We start from the raw sequence: 22,084 nt of genomic DNA, 5'->3' as shown, positions 1-22,084 counted from the left end.
CACAGATCCAATATCTGTGCATTCGTTTTCACTAACTGCTGTTTCTCAATTTAAAACCTGATCATCTTCTTCCTTGTTGGCAAAGGTGCCTTGGAATTTGTGTCGCTGAGTCAGCAGGCCTTTCAGATTTGCTTGGTTTTTGTTGTTTGTGTTTTATATCAAGATGGGAACCCGAACAAGTCATTCCTCCTAAGGATCTGGTGTCTCCATCAAGAAGGGACAGTTTGTGCCAGCTCTCCAGAGAGAAAAGGTGAGAGCCATGAGGATTTTACATTGCTGCCTTCTTAATCTGGTTTTCAATAGAGAAGGTGGGGACTGGAGAGGGTAGAATTTGAGGTCTCCAGGATGAAAGTGAGCCCTGGGAGTAGATTGTTGATTGCCAACTCTCTCAAATAAATTCAAGTGGCTTCTTGCCAATGGCTTCTCCTGTTTAACTAGTCTTAGAGAGTACTTTCTACATGGTCTGTACTTTAAAACGTGCTTTATGTGATGAAGGACATAAGTCATGATTTCTGCATTTGAACTGGAAATTTTTCTTTTGTTGCATGAACCTTTACTGGGTTCCTCCTTAGTGTCAAGCCCCGTGCTCAGTGGGGGAGGGGGGGTACAGTGAGGAGCAACAAGAGTTCTGTCTTCTGGGACTTGGTTGTGTGGTAGAAAAAACAGACGAACCATAGACAGTGACAAGATGTTGTCAGTGTGATACATGTTGAGGAGGGGTACTCAGGGCAGAGCCAGCACCCCTCCAGCAAGGGCTAGAAGGGAAGGTGAGAAGATCAGGAAGGCTTTGGGAAGATGATAACTAAGGTGAGTAGTAAAGAAGTAGGACTTAGAAGTAAGGGCAGTAAGTTGCCTGGCAGAGGAGTTGGTATATGCAGAGTCGTGAAACTACCTGGCATGTCTGGGTCATGGTAAATAGCTCAGTGGCTGGAGCAACAAGGGGTAGATGTGGGGTAGAGGATGCTGGAAAGGTGGACAGAGGGGTGAGTGTGGAAGGTTTTATGGGCCATGCCAAGGCTCTGGGGAGCAGAAGGATTTTAGCAGAATTCCATGTGGAGCATTTACAATTTTCACACTGGCTGGAAAGTGTGGGTTGGATTTGATTGGATTATTCTCTTTGTGACTTTCCTTACACTAAGCCAGTTTCTGTTAAGGGGAGGTTAACATGAGATTTTGCCCTCAGCTCACTGATGGACATAGAGAACTGTAAGGGACAGGCAGAGTGCTGTGGAAGTTGATAAAAGGATGTTTTCTTTCAGTTGGGCACACCAAGATGCTATTTTTTTTTTATTTTTTTTTTATTATTATTATTTTTCTTAAGCTGGAAACGGGGAGAGACAGTCAGACAGACTCCCGCATGCGCCCGACGGGGATCCACCCGGCACGCCCACCAGGGGCGATGCTCTGCCCACCAGGGGGCGATGCTCTGCCCCTCGGGGCCTCCGCGACCAGAGCCACTCTAGCGCCTGGGGCAGAGGCCAAGGAGCCATCCCCAGCGCCCGGGCCATCCTTGCTCCAATGGAGCCTTGGCTGCGGGAGGGGAAGAGAGAGACAGAGAGGAAGGAGAGGGGAAGGGGTGGAGAAGCAAATGGGTGCTTCTCCTATGTGCCCTGGCCGGGAATCGAACCCGGGTCCCCCGCACGCCAGGCCGACGCTATACCGCTGAGCCAACCGGCCAGGGCCCAAGATGCTATTTAATTGGGGCCTTGAAAGTATGGGTCAGGTGGGGTGAGTGGCCAAGTGAATGGGATTATGATGTATTATTTGATAGCAAATCATTACTTAAACTTCTTGGGAGGAGATGGAGAGAGGGAAGTATAGATACAAGAGGCTATAAAAGGGTAGTATACATACTGGCAAATACTGTTGATAGAGAGTGGCCAGGGAGTGATGGGCTTCAGTGTCAACCCAAGGAACTTGAACTTTATTCTAGAAATCCAGTGGAGGTATGGAAGAAACAGGATCAGAACTATGACTTCAGGAAGCTCAATCTTGCACCTGTCTCTGAGGTGAATTAGAAGGAGACACAAAAGTTAGGGAAGCCAGTGGGAGAGAATACTTATCAAGGTGAGAGGAATAAAGCAGCCCAACCAGTTACTGGCAGTGGGTGCTGAGGAGCTGGGAAGGGAAAACAGAGCAAGCCATGGAAGCTGTGGGGCAGTGGAGGAGAAGGTTGAGGAGGAGCAAGACCCAGATTTTTCTTCTAACTGCCTGGGTCAGAGTGGAGCCAGAAATGCAGGAGAAAAAGCAGAATTAGGGAGAAGGAAAGTGAGTTTGACTTTAGACATGTTTAAGGTACCTAAGGTGCCACCAAAAAGGGGACTGTGGGCTAGGGAGAGAAGTCCCTGATTCATTCTACACATCCCTATAGAAATTGTATGCCAGGCCAGCCTGACTAGGTGGAGAAACAGTGGATAGAGCATCGGACTGGGATGCAGAGGACCCAGGTTCAAAATCCCGATTTCACTGGCTTGAGCTCGGGCTCACTAGCCTGAACGCGGGGTCTCTGGCTTGAGTGTGGGATCATAGACATGACCCCATGGTTGCTGGCTTGAAACTCAAGGTTGCTGGCTCAAGCCTAAGGTTGCTGGCTTGAGCAAGGGGTCATTCGCTCTGCTGTAGAGAGGAACAGATAGGGACAGACAGGAAGGGAGAGAGATGAGAAGCATCTGTTCTTCATTGTGACATCTTAGTTGTTCATTGATTGCTTTCTCATAGCTATCCCTCTCTCTGTCAAAAAAAAAAGAAATTGTATGCCAGGTTTATGCTTGGCATTTGGAGTACAAAGATAAATTAAATGATCTCTTTCTTGTGTTTAATTTTTACCTCAAATAAGCACGTGGCTTGCTTATATTTACTCTTCTTTTTTGTTTAAGGGAGAGAGAGACAGACAGGAAAGGAGAGAGAAGAGAAGCATCAACTTGTAGTTGCAGTACTTTAATTGTTCATTGGTTGCTTTCTCACATGTACCTTGACCAGGGGACTCCAGCTGAGCCAGTGACCCCTTGTTCAAGCCAGCAACTTTGGACTCAAGCTGGGGACCATGGAGTCACGTCTATATGATCCCATGCTCAAACCGGAGACCCCACTCTCAAGCTAGTGAGGCTGTGCTCAAGCGAGCACCCTCGGGGGTTTCAAACCTGGGTCCTCCGCATCCCAGGTTTATGCTTTATCCATTGTGCCACCACCTGGTCAGGCTTTACTAAGCTATTTTTAATGAATGTAGTAACTTTCTGTATTCCCATTACTCAAAACAAAAGCTTGGGGCTTGAAACAAAAGTATACATCTAGCCATGAAATCTTTCTTCTGGTTTTCATGCTGAGATAACTATTATCCCCTTGCTTTCATTTTAATATAGTTTTATTGTACCTATGCATTTTCTAGGAAAGTAAAAAAATATAATTTTGCTAAGATTTGTCCATATTATTGCATGTCATGTGGTTCATTTGTTTTTTTTAATTGATTTTGATTTATTGTGTTTACATAGATTCTAATGTTGCCCCGAATGCATCTCCTCTCCCCCATATTCCCCTCAGCATCTCCCTTGCCCCCTCCCTGTGGTTCATTTGTTTTTTACTACTGATATTCTGTGGTGTATGCACATCAGTTTATGCATCTGATCTTCCATACATGGGCACTTAGTTTCCAGGTTTTGGCTGTTGCACATGTGCTGCTCTGAACATTCCCATACACATCTTCTGTTATACATGTGCAAGGGGTCTTCTTGAGTATAAACTTAGGGGTAATATTTTTCTGAGTCATTGGGTAAATAAATGTTTAACTTTTGTTGATATTGCAACACTGTTTTCTGAAGTTGTACCAGTTACATTCTACCAGCAGCAGTGTACAGGACTTTCAATTGCTTTACTTTTTTTTTTTTTCCTCTGTATTTTTCTGAAGCCCGAAACGGGGAGAGACAGACAGACTCCCGCATGCGCCCGACCGGGATCTACCCAGCACGCCCACCAGGGGGCGATGCTCTGCCCACCAGGGGGCGATGCTCTGCCCCTCTGGGGCGGTCGCTCTGTTGCGACCAGAGCCACTCCAGCGCCTGGGGCAGAGGCCAAGGAGCCATCCCCAGCGCCCGGGCCATCTTTGCTCCAATGGAGCCTCGCTGCGGGAGGGGAAGAGAGAGACAGAGAAGAAGGAGAGGGGGAGGGGTGGAGAGGCAGATGGGCGCTTCTCCTGTGTGCCCTGGCCGGGAATCGAACCCGGGACTTCTGCACGCCAGGCTGACGCTCTACCACTGAGCCAACCGGCCAGGGCTGCTTTACTTTTTTGCCAACACTTTACATAGACAGACTTATTTTTAATAGAAATTTTAAAAAAGATTTTTATCACTAATTAATGATTTTTAGAGAGATGAGAGAGACAAAGGGGAGTAGCGGGAAGCATCAACTTATAGCTGCTTCTCGCATGTGCCTTAACCAGCCAAGCCCAGGGTTTTAAACTGGTGACCTCAGCATCCCAGGTTGATACTTTATCCACTGTGCCATCACAGATCAGGTTAGGCAGACTTTTTTTATATTTGCCAATTGAATAGGTATAAAATAGGATCTTTGGGATCTTGATTTTTATGTCCCTGAGCCCTGACATGAACATCTCTTCATAAGTTTATTGGCATATGTGTTTCTTGTGAAAAATATTCATGTTTCTTGCCAATTTTCCTATGGGATATTTGGTGCATCATCATCATTATTATTGATTTGTAAGATTTTAATTTATATGCATATTACAAATATACTTATCACTTACCTTTCTCCTTTTATTAAGGCATATTTTGATGAAGGGCCATTCTTAATTTTAACATAGTGAAATGTATTTTTTAAAATTTATAGTCAGCATTCAGTCTTGTTTAAGATATCTTTTCCTGACCATATCCTTGCCTTGAAGGAGCCTGTGCCTTGGTGGAGGGCACAGGTAGATAATTGCACTTAGATGTTACATCGACATTGTTAGAAGTAGCCACTTCTCCTTGTGGGGCAGGAGTGGATATAGGAATGATTTCACAGTATACAGAGTCTTAAGCTGGGAATTACCGTATTTCCCCAAGTATAAGATGCACAATTTTTCGAAAAATTTGGGGTCTAAAAATGGTGCGCCTTATATAGTGGTCATAGATTTTTTTTTTTTTTACTTGCATTTCCCACTTTTTCGCACTTGTTTTTGTGCTCATTGTTGAAGACAGTGATTCGTTGTCAGATATAGATGAGGACAAGCTAATGGATGGGAGTTTTGACAGTGATTAGAAGTTGTATGAATTTTATGATGAATAAAACTTGAGTTCAATAACTTTATGTAATACATTTTTTTTTCAAACTTGGGGCCCCAAAATTAAGGTGCATCTTATACATGGAGCGTCTTATACATGGGGAAATACGCTAAGAGAGGAGGAATAGGTGGACAGGTAGAGTAGATACTCACTGGGTGGGGAGGGGGTGGGAGAGGCAAGAAGTAGCCTGGCCTGTCCTGGGTCCTCCCCAAGTTCCTGATGACTGCAACAGTGGGTTCATCTGTAGAAAGATTTGGATGATCTACATGCATGGCATTATTAAAGCCATAGGGACATGGCTTTGGGAAGCAGTATGGCTCCTGTAGCACTGACAACATGCTGCCTGCTGTGCTATTGGATGCTGTAAAGACATGTTGGCAGAGAACAGGGTATTTCGTTGGGGTGGCTAGCCAGAGACAAAGGCACTCTCTTACTTCTTGGTAGAAAAATCAGTTCAGAGAAGTATTTCTCATGTATACCACGGTGGGATACAGTGATAGATGTTGGGGAGGCAGTAGGAGAGGGGTCAGCACACCATGGCCCATGGGCAAAATCTGGCCCACTGCCTGTTTTTGTTAATAGAATTTTATTGGGACACAACCACTTCAACTAGTTTACACATTGTCAATGGCTGTTTTCATGTTATAGTGCCAGAGCTGCATAGTTGCAACAGACACCCTTTGTTCTGCAAAGCATAAGATAAGTAGTTTCTGACCCTTTAAGGAAAGGTTGGCCGATTCCTGTCATGGGGAGTCATGGTAACTGGTAACCTGGAGAGTGTGTACTAGCTAGTTGTTTCTGGAAGAATAATAAATCAGGCCTGCAAATGTTGCCAGCTCCTCTGTTTTTTAAAAAACTGGAAATCTGGATTTTTAAAAAATGGTAAATATTCTAATTTTTAAACATTAGCTCAATTTAAAAAAAAACAACACAACTGTAGGCCAAGAAAACACATATGTCAGCTGAGATGTCCAGCATCGGTTTATCTCTTCTGTCTTGGTGGATTTTGGAAACAGATTTGGTTTTATTTTATTTTTTATTTTTAAATTTTATTTATTGATTTTAAAGAGCGAGGAAGGGAGAAACAGAAACATTGGTCTGTTCCTATATGTGTCCTGACCGGGAATCGAAATAGCAACCTTTGTACATCGGGATGACACTAACTGACCGAGCTAGCCAGCCAGAGCCAGATTTGGTTTTACTTCTACCTGTGTATTCCTTGGGCAAATTGCTTTTCTTCTTTTGCCTTACTTTTTTCATTTATAAAATAGAGATAATACTTACACCTCAGGATTGTGAGGATTAAATGAGAACTTTTATATGGTAGTACAACGCCTGGTGGATAGTAAGCTCTTGGTTGGTAGCTAGTGCTTTTTTTACTGCAGGTGATCAGGTTGCTCCAGGCACAGGAGCAGCAGGTACTTGGTGCTGGTGGAGGTATCCCGCAAGGGAATTGTAGGTCGCTGTGGCTTTCTCAGGCCCTGTTTGGACGGTTCTACTCTGACCTGTCGCTGGAGGGCTCAAGGCAGACACAGCCAGAAGAGGAGCTGTCACTTCCCTTCCATTGGCCCAGTGTGCAAGGAGCAAATCATGTGTTAGTTTCCTTGTGTCTCAGAAACCTAGTAAGTTTTGGGTGGCAGTGGCTGACCCATCTCTTTTCTCTCTCTCTCTCTCTTTTTTTTTTTTTCTGAAGCTGGAACCGGGGAGAGACAGTCAGACAGACTCCCGCATGCACCCAACCGGGATCCACCCGGCACGCCCACCAGGGGCGAAGCTCTGCCCACCAGGGGGCGATGCTCTGCCCCTCCGGGGCGTCGCTCTGCCGTGACCAGAGCCACTCTAGCGCCTGGGGCAGAGGCCAAGGAGCCATCCCCAGCGCCCGGGCCATCCTTGCTCCAATGGAGCCTTGGCTGCGGGAGGGGAAGAGAGAGACAGAGAGGAAGGAGGGGATGGGGGTGGAGAAGCAAATGGGCGCTTCTCCTATGTGCCCTGGCCGGGAATCGAACCCGTGTCCCCCGCACGCCAGGCCGACGCTCCACCACTGAGCCAACCGGCCAGGGCCTGAGCCATCTCTTTCTAAAACAATAGTGCCATCTTGCCTGACCTGTAGTGGCACAGTGGATGGAGCGTCAACTTGGAGCACTGAGGTTGCAGGTTCAAAACCCTGGGCTTGCCTGGTCAAGGCACAAATATGAGGAAGCAACTACAAGTTGATGCTTCCCACTCCCCCTCCTCCTCAAGTGAATAAATAAAATCTTAAAAAAAAAAAAATCCGTCTGACCAGGCTGTGGCACAGTGGATAGAGCGTCGGACTGGGATGCGGAAGGACCCAGGTTCGAGACCCTGGGGTTGCCAGCTTGAGCGCGGGCTCATCTGGCTTGAGCAAAAAACGCTCACTAGCATGGACCCAAGGTCACTGGCTCAAGCGAGGGGTTACTCAGTCTGCTGAAGGCCCGTGGTCATGGCACATATGAGAAAGCAATCAATGAACAACTACGGTGTCGCAACGAAAAACTGATGATTGATGCTTCTCATCTCTCTCCGTTCCTGTTTGTCTGTCCCTATCTATCCCTCTATCTGACTCTCTGATCCTGTAAAAAAGTAAATAAATAAAAATTAAAAAAAATAAAATAAAAAAGGACCAATTTAAAAAAAAATCCAGCTCCATCTTGCAGTGCTTACCTATTGTTAAAGTTTAGGCACCTGGATGGTCAGTTTTATGCATTTTTTTGGAACTTAGGGATGGGGGCTGTCTCTTGGCAAGGAGGTGCCATGGTACTTTGACAAGGCCTGTTAGTGAAACCCTGTTGGGATAGTAGCAGCTATTTAAAAAAATAGTTTCCCACTAATTGAGAGAGAGAGGAAGGGGAGAGAAAGAGAAATATCAACTCACTGTTCCCCTTAGTTGTTCCACTTAATTGTTCCATTTAGTTGTATATTTATTGACTGCTTATCCAGTGTGCTCTGACTGGGGATATGACCTGTTTACCTGGGCGTGCCAGAACAGTGCTTTATCCACTGAGCCACGCAGCCAGGGCAGTAGCAGCCATTAAAGTAGTGATGCAGAGTAATGGTGGTGATGCTTTGGTTTATGTTTATGATCTTTTAAAAGTGTTAGGCATTTTTGCCCTGGCTGGATAGTTCAGTTGATTAGAGCATCATTCTGATATGCCAAGGCTGGGAATTTGATCCTTGATCAGGGCACATGCAAGAATCAACCAGTGAATGCATAAATAAGTGGAACAACAAATTGATGTTTCTTTCTCTCTCCCTCTTTCCCCTGTTCTCTGTCACGCACTCTTCCTCCCTCCCTCCCTCCCTCCCTCTCTCTCTCCCTCCGTCCCTCCCTTTCTCTCTGGAAAGGGTTAAAATCAATAAATAAAAACAAGCCTGCCCAAGCAGAGCGTTGGACTGGGATGCAGATGACCCAGATTCGAAACCCCAAGGTTGCTGGCTTGAGCGTGGAGTTGCTGGATTGAGCGCGGGATCATAAACATAACCCCATGGTCGCTGGCTTGAGCCCAAAGGTTGCTGGCTTGAAGCCCATGGCTGCTGGCTTGAGCCCAAGATTGCTGGCTTGAGCAAGAGGTCATTCGCTCTGCTGCAGCCCCCCTACCCCCGTCAAGGCACATATGAGAAACTAGTCAATGGTGCCGCAACAAAGAATTGATGCTTATCTCTCCCTTCCCCTCTCTGTCTCTGTCACAAAAAATAAGTAAGTAGACCCTGGCCAGTTGGCTCAGTGGTAGAACATTGGCTCAGCGTGTTAAAGTCCCATGTTCGATTCCCGGCCAGGACACACAGGAGAAGCGCCCAGAGCATCGTCCCTGGTGGGCATGCTGGGTGTATCCGGTCGGGCTCATGTGGGAGTCTCTGTCTGCCTTCCCTCTGCTTCTCACTTTGGGAAAAAAAAAAAAAGAAAAAGTAACTACGCAAATAAATAGGCATTTTAAAGAGATTTGTTTCTTATAACAAGTTATACTTCAGAAACAAAACATCTCCTATAGTTTTTCTATTCAAAGGCAGTTGTTGTTAACCTTTTGATACGTTTTTAAGTTTTCTTTATGCTTCTCTTTTGCCTAGTTAAAATAGTGCTATGATGAATATCTTTATATTGAAGATTTTCTAAATTCTTCTTAGATATATTCTTAATTATTGGGTCAAAACGAGTAAACGTTTTTAAACTTCTTGATACATATTACACAACTGTTTTCTGGAAAGTTTTATCCTTTCCAGCAGTATAAAGTCTCTATTTGCTGTTGCTAGCTAGCACTGAATGTTGAAATTAAGTTATTTTTACTACTTTGATAGGCAAAAAAGAATATTCCATTGTTTTTAATTTGTATTACAAGCAACATTTCTAGTAAAGTAGAATACTTCAGTGATGCATTTGTGTGCAGAATTTGACCTTCCCAGGTCTGTGGGAAGGCTTCCTAATAGTGCCTGGGTGGCGGGCTGTACTCTAAGAAGTCTTTGAAGGTCATGCTCATTGTGTCACGTGGTAGGGTATGGAGTTTCAGGCCATACTTTTTGAAAAGAGCCTGAAAGTGAGGGAGCTTAGAAAATAGGGCTTGAAGTCACCTGGTGTCACCAGTTTCCAATCATGCTCCTCAGAACTCTTCTGTTCTGCAGAAGAACTTCCTGGACCTCTTGGGAAGTAGGAATGGAGTCCATCTCCGTGTCAAAAAGAGCACACCATGTTTCTGTGTTTTACGTATCAATGGATGGCACACAGTCACATTTGGAAAAAGGTTCTGCCGCTCATGGAAGGCTGGAAAACTCATCCAACCACCTGAGTAGTAGAGCCTAAAGAAAGGGAAGTGACTGTCCCAAGGTCAGTGAGCACATGGGAGATTGAGTGAAGTGCAATGTGTATGACCCGAGAGTAGGGGTCTGACAGGTCATCTTCATGTCCATTCAGGACAACAGAGGCAGGACAGACACTGGCAGTAGTGTGGACTGAAAGGTGAACTGCGAAGTTCAGGTGTGGGCTAAGCTGTTATATATTTCAGTGGGCTTTGGAGGAATGAAATGGATCCTGCCTTATGTGTTGGCATGTTAACAGTGACTCAGGCTGACTGACTTTAAAAACCACACCCAGGGCCTTTTTCCCAGAGGCCACAGCTGTAGTGGGGTCCATTTGTGTGGTTCACCCACCTGAGGGCCCACATTTAGGCAGGATGATTTCACTCATATTCTTGTGCCAGTGCAGATCTTGTTCTAAAGCTTTTCTAAATCCTCTGCAACTAGAAAGACTTTTGGACACACGTAATGTTTTTCTTTTGTGTGAAAACACCTCTGGTAGAATGGCAGCATTCCTCTGTGCTTTAGAGCCACAGTGCTGTGGACAGGGACCTGCAGCTAAATTCCACAACAGAATACCAGGGAAAGAAGGAATTTTTTGTATATGTGTGGTCAAAGTTGTTGGTATTAAAAAAAATTTTTTTTGGTTTGATCATAAAAAGTAATATACCCACCGTAGGACATTTGTAAGTGCAGAAACAGGTAAAAAATATTCTATAATTCTACCACTCTTTTTTAAAGAGAGATGGAGAGATGAGAAGCATCAACTCGTAGTTGTGGCACCTTAATTGTTCAATGACTGCTTTCTCATATGTGCCTTGACCAGGGGGCTCCAGCCAAGTCAGCAACCTTAGTGCTCAAGCCAGTGACCATGGGATCATGTCTATGACCCCATGCTCAAGCTGGTGACCCTGCACTCTAGTGGGTGACCTCGAGGTTTTGAACCTGGGTCCTCAGCATCCCAGGCTGACACTCTATCCACTGTGCTACTGCCTGGTCAGGCTCCATCACTCTTTTTTTTTCTTTTTGTGACAGACAGAGAGAGATAGAGGGACATACAGGGACAGACAGGAAAGGAGAGAGATGAGAAGTATCAATTCTTCGTTGCGGCACCTTAGTTGTTTGTTCATTGATTGCTTTCTCGTATGTGCTTTGACTGGGGTCTACAGCAGACCAAGTGACCCCTTGCTCAAGCCAGTGACCTTGGGCTCATGCTGGTGAGCCTTGCTCAAACCAGATGAGCCTGCATTCAAGCTGGCAATCTTGGGGTTTTTGTTTTGTTTTTTTTTTGTATTTTTCTGAAGCTGGAAACGGGGAGAGATAGTCAGACAGACTCCCGCATGCGCCCGACCGGGATCCACCCGGCACGCCCACCAGGGGCGACACTCTGCCCACCAGGGGGCGATGCTCTGCCCCTCCAGGGCGTCGCTCCACCACGACCAGAGCCACTCCAGCGCCTGGGGCAGAGGCCAAGGAGCCATCCCCAGCGCCCGGGCCATCTTTGCTCCAATGGAGCCTCGGCTGCGGGAGGGGAAGAGAGAGACAGAGAGGAAGGAGGGGATGGGGGTGGAGAAGCAAATGGGCGCCTCTCCTATGTGCCCTGGCCGGGAATCAAACCCGGGTCCCCCACACGCCAGGCCGACGCTCTACCGCTGAGCCAACCGGCCAGGGCCAATCTTGGGGTTTTGAACCTGGGTCCTCCGCATCCCAGTCTGACACTTCATCCACTGTGCCACTGCCTGGTCAGGCTCCATCACTCTTATTAATGTTTCAGAGTTGTTTCTCTAGCATTTTAAAAATTATTTTATATAAGATAAAAAGAGCATGGACTTTATAGTGTCACAGACTGGCTGCCTGACCTTGGGTAAGTTCTTAATTTCTTTTGGCCTCAGTTCTCTTGTGTATAAAATGGGAGTAATTTTTTATGTTCAGGGGTGATTGAGAGTTGACAAAGCTGGATGACAAAAGCACCAAGCTGAGTGTGTGCCACATAGTAGGTGCTCAACAAATGGCATACCAACCTGCTGGACAGCATAGTGTGTGCACTTATATAGCCTGTATTTTTTATTTGTTGTGAGCATTATCTTAGGTTTGTAAGGCTTTTCTAAACATTTTTAAGACTTGTAGTCCACCATCAGTCAGGCAAGAATTCCATTATTTAGGTTGCTTCCAGATTCAGGCTTTTTACCATGGCCAATTATAATAATTTTCATAATTAAGAACACTAAGTAGCCTTCTTGTTAGGAACTGAAACAAATGACTGAGGTTGTTGTAGAGAATGGTTGCATTGACAGGGCTGCTATATGTGCATAATTGCCGTGTTCAGGTGGAGCGCCAGTAGGCATTTCTGGGCAGTGCCTCAAATGCCTGGCCCCTGGAGCAGAAGGTTCACCTCTCTTTTGTCCTCTGGTATATCAGACCCTCTGGGATACTGGACATTAAATAACTGCAGCCTCAGTGTTGGGTCAGTCTTGGCTCTGCCTTCAGGGTGTTACTGTTCCAGTGGGAGACAGACACTGAAAGCAAGGGTAAATGGAATGTGTAGGGAAGATGCTCATGAGGGTGGAGGTCAGAGGGTTGAGGAGGGAGGGTGCTGTGGTTGAGTCTGGAAAAGTGGACCTATTGGCTTGGCTTAAGTAGAGAGGGGACAGGAAGTCTAGACACATACATCAGCAGGATCAATGGCTGGGAGGTGGGACATGGCTCTGAATGTTCTGGCACTTGCTAGAATTTAATGTGGCTAGACATAGGTGGAGGTCTTGATATGAGATGGGAGAGGAGCTGGGCACAGAGGTGCTCTGTGCCATGACTGCTTCGTCTCTGGGTCTCCAGTACCCAGACAGGGCTTGGACAGTGGTGGGCCCGCGGTCTGTGGAGACTGAACACTTTCATGAGAAGCTTTAGCTAAAGTTCTCCACTGTATTTCCCAGGCTGTTTGGAAAAGTTCTGCAAGTTAGTTAATTTGGGGATGTATGGACATGCCATGTGTGCTGACATATAGGAGGTGTCTGCTCCCTGAGAGATGAGTGATGCCTGCCAGGAGTTGCCGGGAGGAAAGTCCAGACTCAGGAATAATTGGCTCTGAAACTGGTTCTGTGATTGTACCTGGATGTGGTTCCAGAGACTTCTAATTGCAGGCACTGAGTTAATAAGCCAGCCAGCCCAAGGGCATCCCAGGCCCAGTCCTCCAGGGTGGATGTGTGCTTTTATTGGAGCAGTTGGTAGCTCAGTGGCAGCCGTAGCACCACAGGTGTGCTCAGTTATTGCAGATGTGACTCATTGCCTCCTTTCTCATGCTGTGTGGTTCAGCACTGCTGCAGGCTGCCACTCCTCACCTAGATTTGATGGGTGGGGAAATGCTGGGGTTGAGGGGGACAGGAAAGGGAGGGAGGCCAAGATTTGCTGATACCTGCTTTGTGCCTGGTGCTTTGCTGGGTGCTTTATACACATCTCTGTTTTAATCCCCATGACAAGCACTTAGAGCAGATACTGGTATCTTCTTTTCCAAATGAAAGAAAAAGCCAGCTTGGAGAGTTTCGGTACCTTAATCAGGGTGATACAGTGAGGAGCGTAGAATAAGTCAGTAATGTGTTGATGCCAGAGCCCATGCCTGTTTCCTTTCACATGCTGCTCCAGATCTATTAATATCTTCCTTGTGGGGCAGTGGTTTTGGCCTTCTCATCGAAACCTTGATGGTATGCAAACTTAGGGAGAGCAGTGAAAGCCCAGGGTCCCAGCATTATTACTAGCTATGTAAGCAAGTCACTGTAACTATCTGCACCTCGGTTTCCTCATCTGTAAAATAAGGATAAACTTCAATGTCTGTGCTTAAGGGTTTGTATGGGAACCCTGTTGGCACCAGGCCTGCATGAGCATGCTGTAACAGGACTTGAGGTGCAGGTTCCTCTCTCCCTTCCTCCTTTCCCTTCTCTAAATGAGATGAGTACATTTGGTGCTCACCATTACATGTTGGTCCTGGTCCTCACACTCTCTGGGAGCAGGTGCTCTGGGGGACTGCCATGATAAAGTACATTCATAGACTTCTTTTCCCCTTCAGATAGCTGCAGGTGCATAAGAGCATCATCCCCTTCCATTCAGCCATGTTTTGAACTAACGTGTATAAAACTAGGTCACAAGGCCTATGCTGGGGCTGGTGATAAGGTTGTGGACAGGGCAGACTCACCTGTTAGTGGGGGTGCTCTTGGGGGTGGGGTAGAAAGACACAGAATGTCTTCATACCCATACATGTAATTAGCATAGAGTTCTGAATGGTGCTGTGAAGGAGTTCATGTGTTGGGTGGCCAGGGAAAGGCTCCCTGAGTGACAGGCTGGGCCTGAAGGATGAATAGAGTATACAAGGGAAGATGACAGGCTGGAGTAACTGGGAAAAGAATGCCTTGGAGGATGGGTGTAAACTTTGGATCTGACCACTGGTCAGTGAGGCCCAGGCCCAGGAAGTAGAGTGCAGAGAGGCCAGGCCTCAGCAGCTAGATTTTAATGTTTTTTTTATTTTATTTAATGTGTTATTTTATCATCAGTAAATAATGTGAATTTATTTACTGATTTTTAGAGGAGAGAGAGAAGGGGGGTGGGAGGAGTGGGACACATCAACTCATAGTAGTTGCTTCTCGAATGTACCTTGACTGGGCAAGCCCAGGGTTTTGAACTGGTGACCTCAACATTCCAGGTCGATGCTTTATCCACTGCACCACCACAGATCAGGCTATTTTAATGTTTATTGATGACATCCTTCATGATTAATGGTGCCTCCTGGGGCAGCCCAGACACTCAGATGGAGCAAGGACCCATGCTGTGAGTCCCAACTCTGCCATTGAGCCACTGGGCATCCTCGAGTCCCAGTCTTTATTGAAACCCAGATTTTCCCATTTGTGGTGTGGGAGAAAACAAAGAAACCTGCTTTGGAAACTGTAGAGGTGTGAGGAGTCATCATTGCCTCAGTCCACAAAAGATTTGGGGTGACTTGTGAAAATACATATAGTATATATAAAAGATACATTTAGTAGTGGGTCAGAGGGAAACTATTGGTAAAGAGACAGAAGCTGGGCTGATGATCAGCACCTAAAATTCACTTTACTATATCTTCTTGAATATTTGCAGAGGTAGGTAGGCTGCTTGATTGACTTTGAATTCTTCCTGGCTGCCTGAGCAAAGAGATAGGATCAGTTATTTGATTCAAGATGCCTGAAGGTATTAGGGGGAAAAAGCGACTGTGGAAAAAGCATGATTTTTTTCCCCTGCACTGAGGCTGACTGGCAGGGCCCCTGTGTGCTCTGGTAACTGCATGTTTGTCCTGTTTACAGGTCTACTGGAAACACTGGGCAATGAACCGGAAACACCAGCTCAGAGTGGTCTAAAGCCGTTTGGGAAACAGGGAGTGCTGGGGAAGATGGCCATGGCCCCAAGCTCCTCCCTGGCTCAGATGTACACCAGCCCTGTGGCAGTGGCTGTGTGGGAGTGGCAGGATGGCCTGGGCACCTGGCACCCCTACAGTGCCACTGTCTGCAGCTACATCGAGCAGCAGTTTGTCCAGCAGAAGGGCCAGCGCTTTGGGCTGGGGAGTCTGGCCCACAGCATCCCCTTAGGTCAAGCTGATCCCTCGCTGGCCCCTTACATCATCGACCTCCCCAGCTGGACCCAGTTCCGCCAGGACACTGGTAAGACACGTTCTGCCTCTAGTATGTATCCGAGCACCTGCCTTGGGTCAGTGCTGATCTAGGCATTGGAGTTAACAGAACTGACTCTCAGAGCTAGTTCTGTCCCTGAAATGTACATGGTTGGGAGGTGGGTACTGTGAGTGATAGCAAGTCACACAGTGTGAGATGTATAATAAGTGTTTACGTAGTGTTGTCAATATGTTCTGTGACTTTTCTTTTTAGCTAGAGAGAGAGAAAGAGACAGGAAGGGAGAGAGAGATAAGAAGTGTCAACTCATAGTTGTGTTGTCACTTTAGTTGTTCATTGATTGCTTCTCACATGTGCCTTGACCTGGGGGTCTCAATCTGATCCAGTGACCCCTTGCAAAGCCAGCAACCTTAGGCTCAAGCCAGTGACCCTGGATTTCAAGCCATTGACTTTTGGGCTCAAGCCAGCAACCATGGGATCATGTTAATGATCTGATGTTCAAGCTGGATGAGCCTGCGTTTAAGCTGGCAACCTCAAGGTTTCAAATCTGGGACCTTGGTGTCCCAGGTCAACGCTCTAGCCACTGTACCACCACCAGTCAGGCAATAGGTTCTGTGACTTTATTTATTTATTTATTTATTTATTTATTTATTTATTTATTTTTTAAGTGACCCCTTTTCTTTTTTATTTATTTATTTATTCATTTTTTAGAGAGGAGAGAGAGACAGAGAGGGAGAGAGAGGAGAGAGAGAGAGAAAGAAGGGGGGAGGAGCTGGAAGCATCAACTCCCATATGTGCCTTGACCAGGCAAGCCCAGGGTTTTGAACCGGTGACCTCAGCATTTCCAGGTCAACTCTTTATCCACTGCGCCACCACAGGTCACGCGGTTCTGTGACTTTAAATGAAAGGATGTATAATGAAACCAGTTTACCACAGGCTGATGGATATAAACAAGAGGAAAATTCCTATGGCATCTCATCAACATTTTAATGAAACAACTTACTTGAGTCCCTGCTATACCTCTTAGTAGTAGAGGGTGCCTTAGGAGCATGGTGCAGAGGCCCTCTCAGCCCCTTTCCCCCTTGTTCCCAAAGCAAGAATGCCTTTCTCCACCTGCGGAGATTTGAGCTCTCACTGGCAGGCAGCCAGCATAGAGGTGGTGTGCCATGCTAGTTAGGAGGGCCTGGTGATGAGTTCCGGCTCTAGTGTGCCATAGCAGTGTGATCTGGGCGGTTACTTCACTCTCCTGTGCACTCGTGTTTGGTTTTATTAGATGTTTTGATCAGTATTACTGAAAATGGGGCCACCAACTTCCTCCCAGAGCTTGCTCTGTCCCTCTAACCCAGTGGTTCTCAGCTGGAGGTGATTTTGTTCCACAGGACATTTGATAATGTCTGGAGACATTTTTGATTGTTATGACTGTGAGGCAGGATGCTACTGGCATCTAGTTGGTAGTAGCCAGGGATGCTGCTAAACATCCTACAGTGCACAGGATCAACCCCGTGACAAGTAATTATTGGCCCAGAGTGTCACTTGTTTCGAGACTGAGAAACCCTGCTCTGATCCCTATAGCAGCATTCCAGGCGAGTGAGAACTAAGACTTCAGTCTGTTGGACGTAGATAAAAGTCCCTTCATAATGTTTTCAGGAAACTGAGGAAGGTAGCAAACAAGATAAATAATGCATAAATTGTGTATTATGTTAGATAGCAGTGAGTGTTTATCAGGGAGTGGAAGTGTAGTGTTGGGAAAGGTCAATTTGAAATTTGAGCTTCGGTGGCACTGGCAAGGGACGGAGACAGACAGGAAGGGTGGGGGAGAGGCAAGTTCTGCAGTGCTATTCAGTCCCTCAGAGAGACTGCTTTTATTCTGAAAGAGGGGGCCATGGGAGGATTTGGGCAGAGGAGTGACATAATCTGGTTGGGGGTTAAGAGCATCTCTCTAGCTGCTTGGATGGAGGCAGGGCTGCTGCAGTCAGGAGACCAGGTGGAATTTAATTGCAGTGATCATCTTTCATCAGGTGCTGTTGGAAACATGGCTTAAATTTATGTTTTTCTTTTTCTCTTTAATCTTCAGGTTTGATTTTATTAAGAATATAAGCTAAGCACAGGATGTTACCCAATATTTGCTACTTGAGAAGTCAGAGGGAACGGTACATTCATATAAGAGAATTATGTAATGCTTAATAATGAATTTTAGAGACATGAAATACTCATGGCATAATACATGAAAATAGCAGGAAAAGTTTTTCAGTGTGATTGTCAACTACCTGAAAGTATGTGGCTAGAAAACTAGATGGGAAGAAATGTATTGCAATATTAATTGTGTGTTTTCCTCTTGGCAGTTGGATTATGGATGATTTTCTTTTCTTTTATGTTTATTGTATTGATTTTAGTGAGAGAGGAAGGGAGAGACAGGCACATTGATTTGTTCCTATATGTGCCTTGACCAGGAATCAAACCAGTAACCTCTGTGCTTTGGGATGATGCTCTAACCACTTGAGCTATCTGGCCAGGGCTTAATTTTCTTTATACTTTTTTCTTTTCTTTTTTAAAATTTTTAAAAATTTACTTAGAAAATTAACTTTAACATGGTGACGTATACTTTTTTGTTTTCAATTTTTTAAGTGAGCCTGACCAGGCAGTGGTGCAGTGTATAGAGCGTTGTCCTGGGACTCTGGGAACCTAGATTCAAAACCCCAAGGTTACTGGCTTGAGCACAGGCTCATCTGGCTTGAGCGCAGGGTTGCTGGCTTGAGTGTGGCTTGGCTGGAGCCCCCCATCAAGGCACATATGAGAAAGCAATCAATGAACAAATAAAGTGCCACAACCATGAGTTGATGCTTCTCATCTCTCTCCCTTCCTGTCTATGTCTGTCTCTCTCTTAAAAAAAAAAAGCTGATATATGATATAACCTATTTTAGATAAAGCAAAAACAAAACAAAACAAAAAACTTCCACCTTTAAGCCTAACCTGTGCTGGCCCAGTGGATAGTGTCAACCTGGAACACTGAGATAGCCTGTTCAAAACCATGGTCTTGCCCAGTCAAGGCACATACAGGAAGCAACTACTATGAGTTGATGCTTCCTGCTTCTTCTTTCTCTCTCTCTCTCTCTCTCTCTCTCTCTTTCTCTCTCTCTCCTCCTCTCCTCTCCTCTCCTTTCTCTAAAAATAAATAAATTAAAATAATTTTTAAGTGAAGCTGCTAGATAAGTCTCATCATTCGAAATATTTTTTATAGCCTAATTGAGTCTGAGCCATAGCAATTCCTTGACCTAGGCTTCCAGCATCCCTAACTCCTGCCCAGGAGCACAGATTCCCTGCTGCTGCTTGATTCCTTTGGGCCACAGTTTCTTTATCTAAAGAGAGCTTTCTATCTTTCACTCAAAATATGGACAGAACAACCACTGCCAGCTTTTAGGTCAAATGGCACCATGACCCTATATATACTGTGATCATATTGGTTTATTTTGGTTATAGAAAAAATAATTTTTAAGCTCCCTTTGTTTTGAGGGTGCTAGCAGATTAACCATTTGTATGTAATATTCTTTTCAAACAGGCACCATGCGGGCTGTGCGGAGGCACCTGTTCCCACAGTATTCAGCCCTGGGCCGGGGCATTGTCTGGGAGTGGCTCAGTGACGATGGCTCCTGGACAGCCTATGAAGCCAGCATTTGTGACTATCTGGAGCAGCAGGTGGCCAGGGGCAACCAGCTCGTGGACTTGGCATCTCTGGGGTACAACTACATTGTCAACTATGCCACCTACACACAGACCAACAAGACTTCGAGCTTCTGTCGTAGCGTGCGACGCCAAGCAGGTCCTCCTTACCCAGTGACCAACATCATTGCTCCACCAGGCCACATGGGAGTTGTCTGCTCTTGCCATCAGTGCCTCAACAATGGTGGAACTGGCCCTGTGTCAGGTCACTACCGCCACTCCATGACCAGCCTCCCTGCATACCCTATCCCTCAGCCCCCCCAAAGGACTGCTGTTGTCTTTGGGGCCCACCAGGCCTTTGCCCCATACAATAAGCCCTCACTCTCTGGGGCCAGGTCTGCACCCAGGCTGAACACCACCAACCCCTGGAGTGGGGTGCTGCCCTCCTTGGGGCATCAGTCCTTTTACTTCTCCAGCCTCTCCCACCTGGGACCTCAGCACCAGCCCCCAGGATCATCCACTGCCAGTGGAGCCAGGTATCTTGTGTTATTGAGGGTCGTTTTGTTCACCTGTGCACCTTGTCAGCAGCCTGGGGTTTTGCTTTTACTTAGTTGGGAAGACTCGCCCAAATACTTGCAGACCTGGCACCTGCTTTCTTTATTATTTCTGCTTTACAGTATCCTTTTCATGTGCTATGTGGTGCCACAGTTGGCCACAGTCTTATATCCCACAGAGCCTCCCTGACTTCTCAGACTTGAGTGCTGATAATCACTCACTACACAGGTTAAAATCAATAATCCCTTCACTCAGGAGACTTGTGCTCTCTGTAGAGCATCTAACCGCATTTTGGCTGTACCTATATGCCATGTAGCTGGTACCATGTGCCTGAGAACATTTCACCAACCCCTATGTACCAGGCACCAAGGACACAGACATGGAAGGTTCAGTCCCCTCCCTAATCCCACAGTCTTGTCCAGGGGAAGGTTGTGAGATCAGTTTTGGTGCTTAAACATTGGTTGAGGAGAGGTGGTGGCACAGTGGATAGAGCGTCGGACTAGGTCACAGAGGACCCAGGTTCAAAACCTTGAGGTCACCAGCTTGAGCACAGTCACATCCAGCTTGAGCGGGACTCATCAGCTTGAGCACAGGGTCGTTGGCTTGAGTGTGGGATCATAGACATGACCACATTGTCACTGGCTTGAGCCCAAAGGTTGCTGGCTTGAGCAAGGGGTCACTCACTCTGCTGTAGCCCCTTGGTCAAGGCACATGAGAAAGCAATCATTGAACAACTAAGGAGATGCAACAAAGAATTGATGCTTCTTGTTTCTCTCTCTTCCTGTCTGTGTGTCCCTTTCTGTCCCTCTCTCTTTCTCAAAAATAAACAAAAGAACATTGGTTGAAGAGAGAGCAAAATGTTGAGTGGGGGTGGGGGGCAAAAGGTGACAGGATAGCTCCTGTGCTGATGTGTTCCAGCCCAGTGCCTCTCCGAGCTCTCTGCGCCCTGAGAAAGGTGATGAAATAGGCCCCATCCAGACCAGTTAGCACTTGAAAGTGAGAAAAGCTGGAGTGGCCAGCTGAGCTGTGCTCCCAGTGTGCTCAGAGACCTGTCACTTACAAGGGCCTTGTCATTGGTCATTTTTTAGCACATTGGGTTTGAAGAACATATTGAGCATTCAGAATGGTAGTTGGGATGGGACAATTTCTGAGAAAAGGTGACTTGGACAGGTAGTGACAGGACAAGTAGGCCTGTGGCTGCCCTAGTTCCCAGGGAGTCAACATCTTGCTGATTTGCACTGATGCCAGGCAGTCAGTATCTTGGTGCTGCCTTACTCACCCAGCCCCACCCCTGCCCCCTTGACCACAATGAGGACTGAAGCTTCCTAGGGTGGCCAAGACCTTGGCAGCTTCTTGAGTCTCTAGCATTTTTTCAAACTAGGTTTCAGAGAACCCTGCCAGCTTGTAGAAGACACAGTAACAACTGTCATTCACTGAGCAGCCATTATAGCCAGCCCTGTTGAGCAGGCTGTGTGAGCAGTTTTATTCTTCATAATGGTCATGTTGCAGGTAGTATCCTTAGCTTATGGTGAGCCCATTGAGGCTGACGAGGTTGGCAGCACAGCCAGCAAGTGCCAGAGCTGAGATTAAACCCAGGCCTGAGTAGCCGTGTGGGATCTGTGGAGTTCTCGAAGGCAGAGGGAGAAGTGTGAGGAGTCTGACAGGAGAGGAAAGGGTCCTGGATGGCTCAGGGCATCTTCCTGGGCATTTTCTCCTTCCGAGAGTTGGAGCGTGTGGATCTGAGAATTTAGGAATTGGGAATACAGGGAAGTTTCGCTTGGACCTTCTCTGCAGATTTTCCTACAGACACGAGCAAGCAGGACTCACTGCTAGCCCAGTACCCCCAGTGCCCTTTTGAAGCCCCCTTTGATATGTAGGTCAGTCTCTTAGGGAAAGGTCTGCTGTATCTGCCAGCCCAGAATGATTATCAGTAGGGCTAGAGCTTCTACCAGGTCAGCTGTGCCTCACCTGGGGCTTCTTAAGTTCTTATAAATTATTTTGAGGTCAATTTCTAGGTGGTTCTAGAGCTGGGATGCTGGGATTGAGCCAGGCAACTTAATAGGTTTGGTTGCTTTCTCCTGGTACAGAGCTTCTATTGGTTTCTGCTTCCCTGCCTGAAGGCCTGAGAGACTGTTGATGAGGGCTCATCTGGTA

General features: G+C 46.4%; 1 protein-coding gene across 5 annotated transcripts in view; it reads left to right on the top strand.

The window, feature by feature from the left end:
• DTX2 (deltex E3 ubiquitin ligase 2) overlaps window positions 1-22,084 on the top strand; it is a 44,037-nt gene that overhangs the window by 1,214 nt on the left and 20,739 nt on the right. For 3 of the 5 annotated variants that reach the window (XM_066382333.1, XM_066382335.1, XM_066382336.1), the window contains exons 2-4: window positions 164-250; window positions 15,398-15,751; window positions 19,275-19,911. In XM_066382333.1, the coding sequence (XP_066238430.1) occupies window positions 15,484-15,751; window positions 19,275-19,911 (905 nt within the window). In that variant the 5' untranslated portion in view covers window positions 164-250; window positions 15,398-15,483. Of the gene's footprint in view, window positions 1-163; window positions 251-15,397; window positions 15,752-19,274; window positions 19,912-22,084 lie in introns of those variants that run through there. The other 2 variants (XM_066382332.1, XM_066382331.1) reach the window with 2 other exon arrangements.

The sequence above is a fragment of the Saccopteryx leptura genome, chromosome 4 (assembly GCF_036850995.1).
Source record: "Saccopteryx leptura isolate mSacLep1 chromosome 4, mSacLep1_pri_phased_curated, whole genome shotgun sequence".
Taxonomy (NCBI): domain Eukaryota; kingdom Metazoa; phylum Chordata; class Mammalia; order Chiroptera; family Emballonuridae; genus Saccopteryx; species Saccopteryx leptura.
This window is presented reverse-complemented; position numbering and strand designations above follow the sequence as displayed.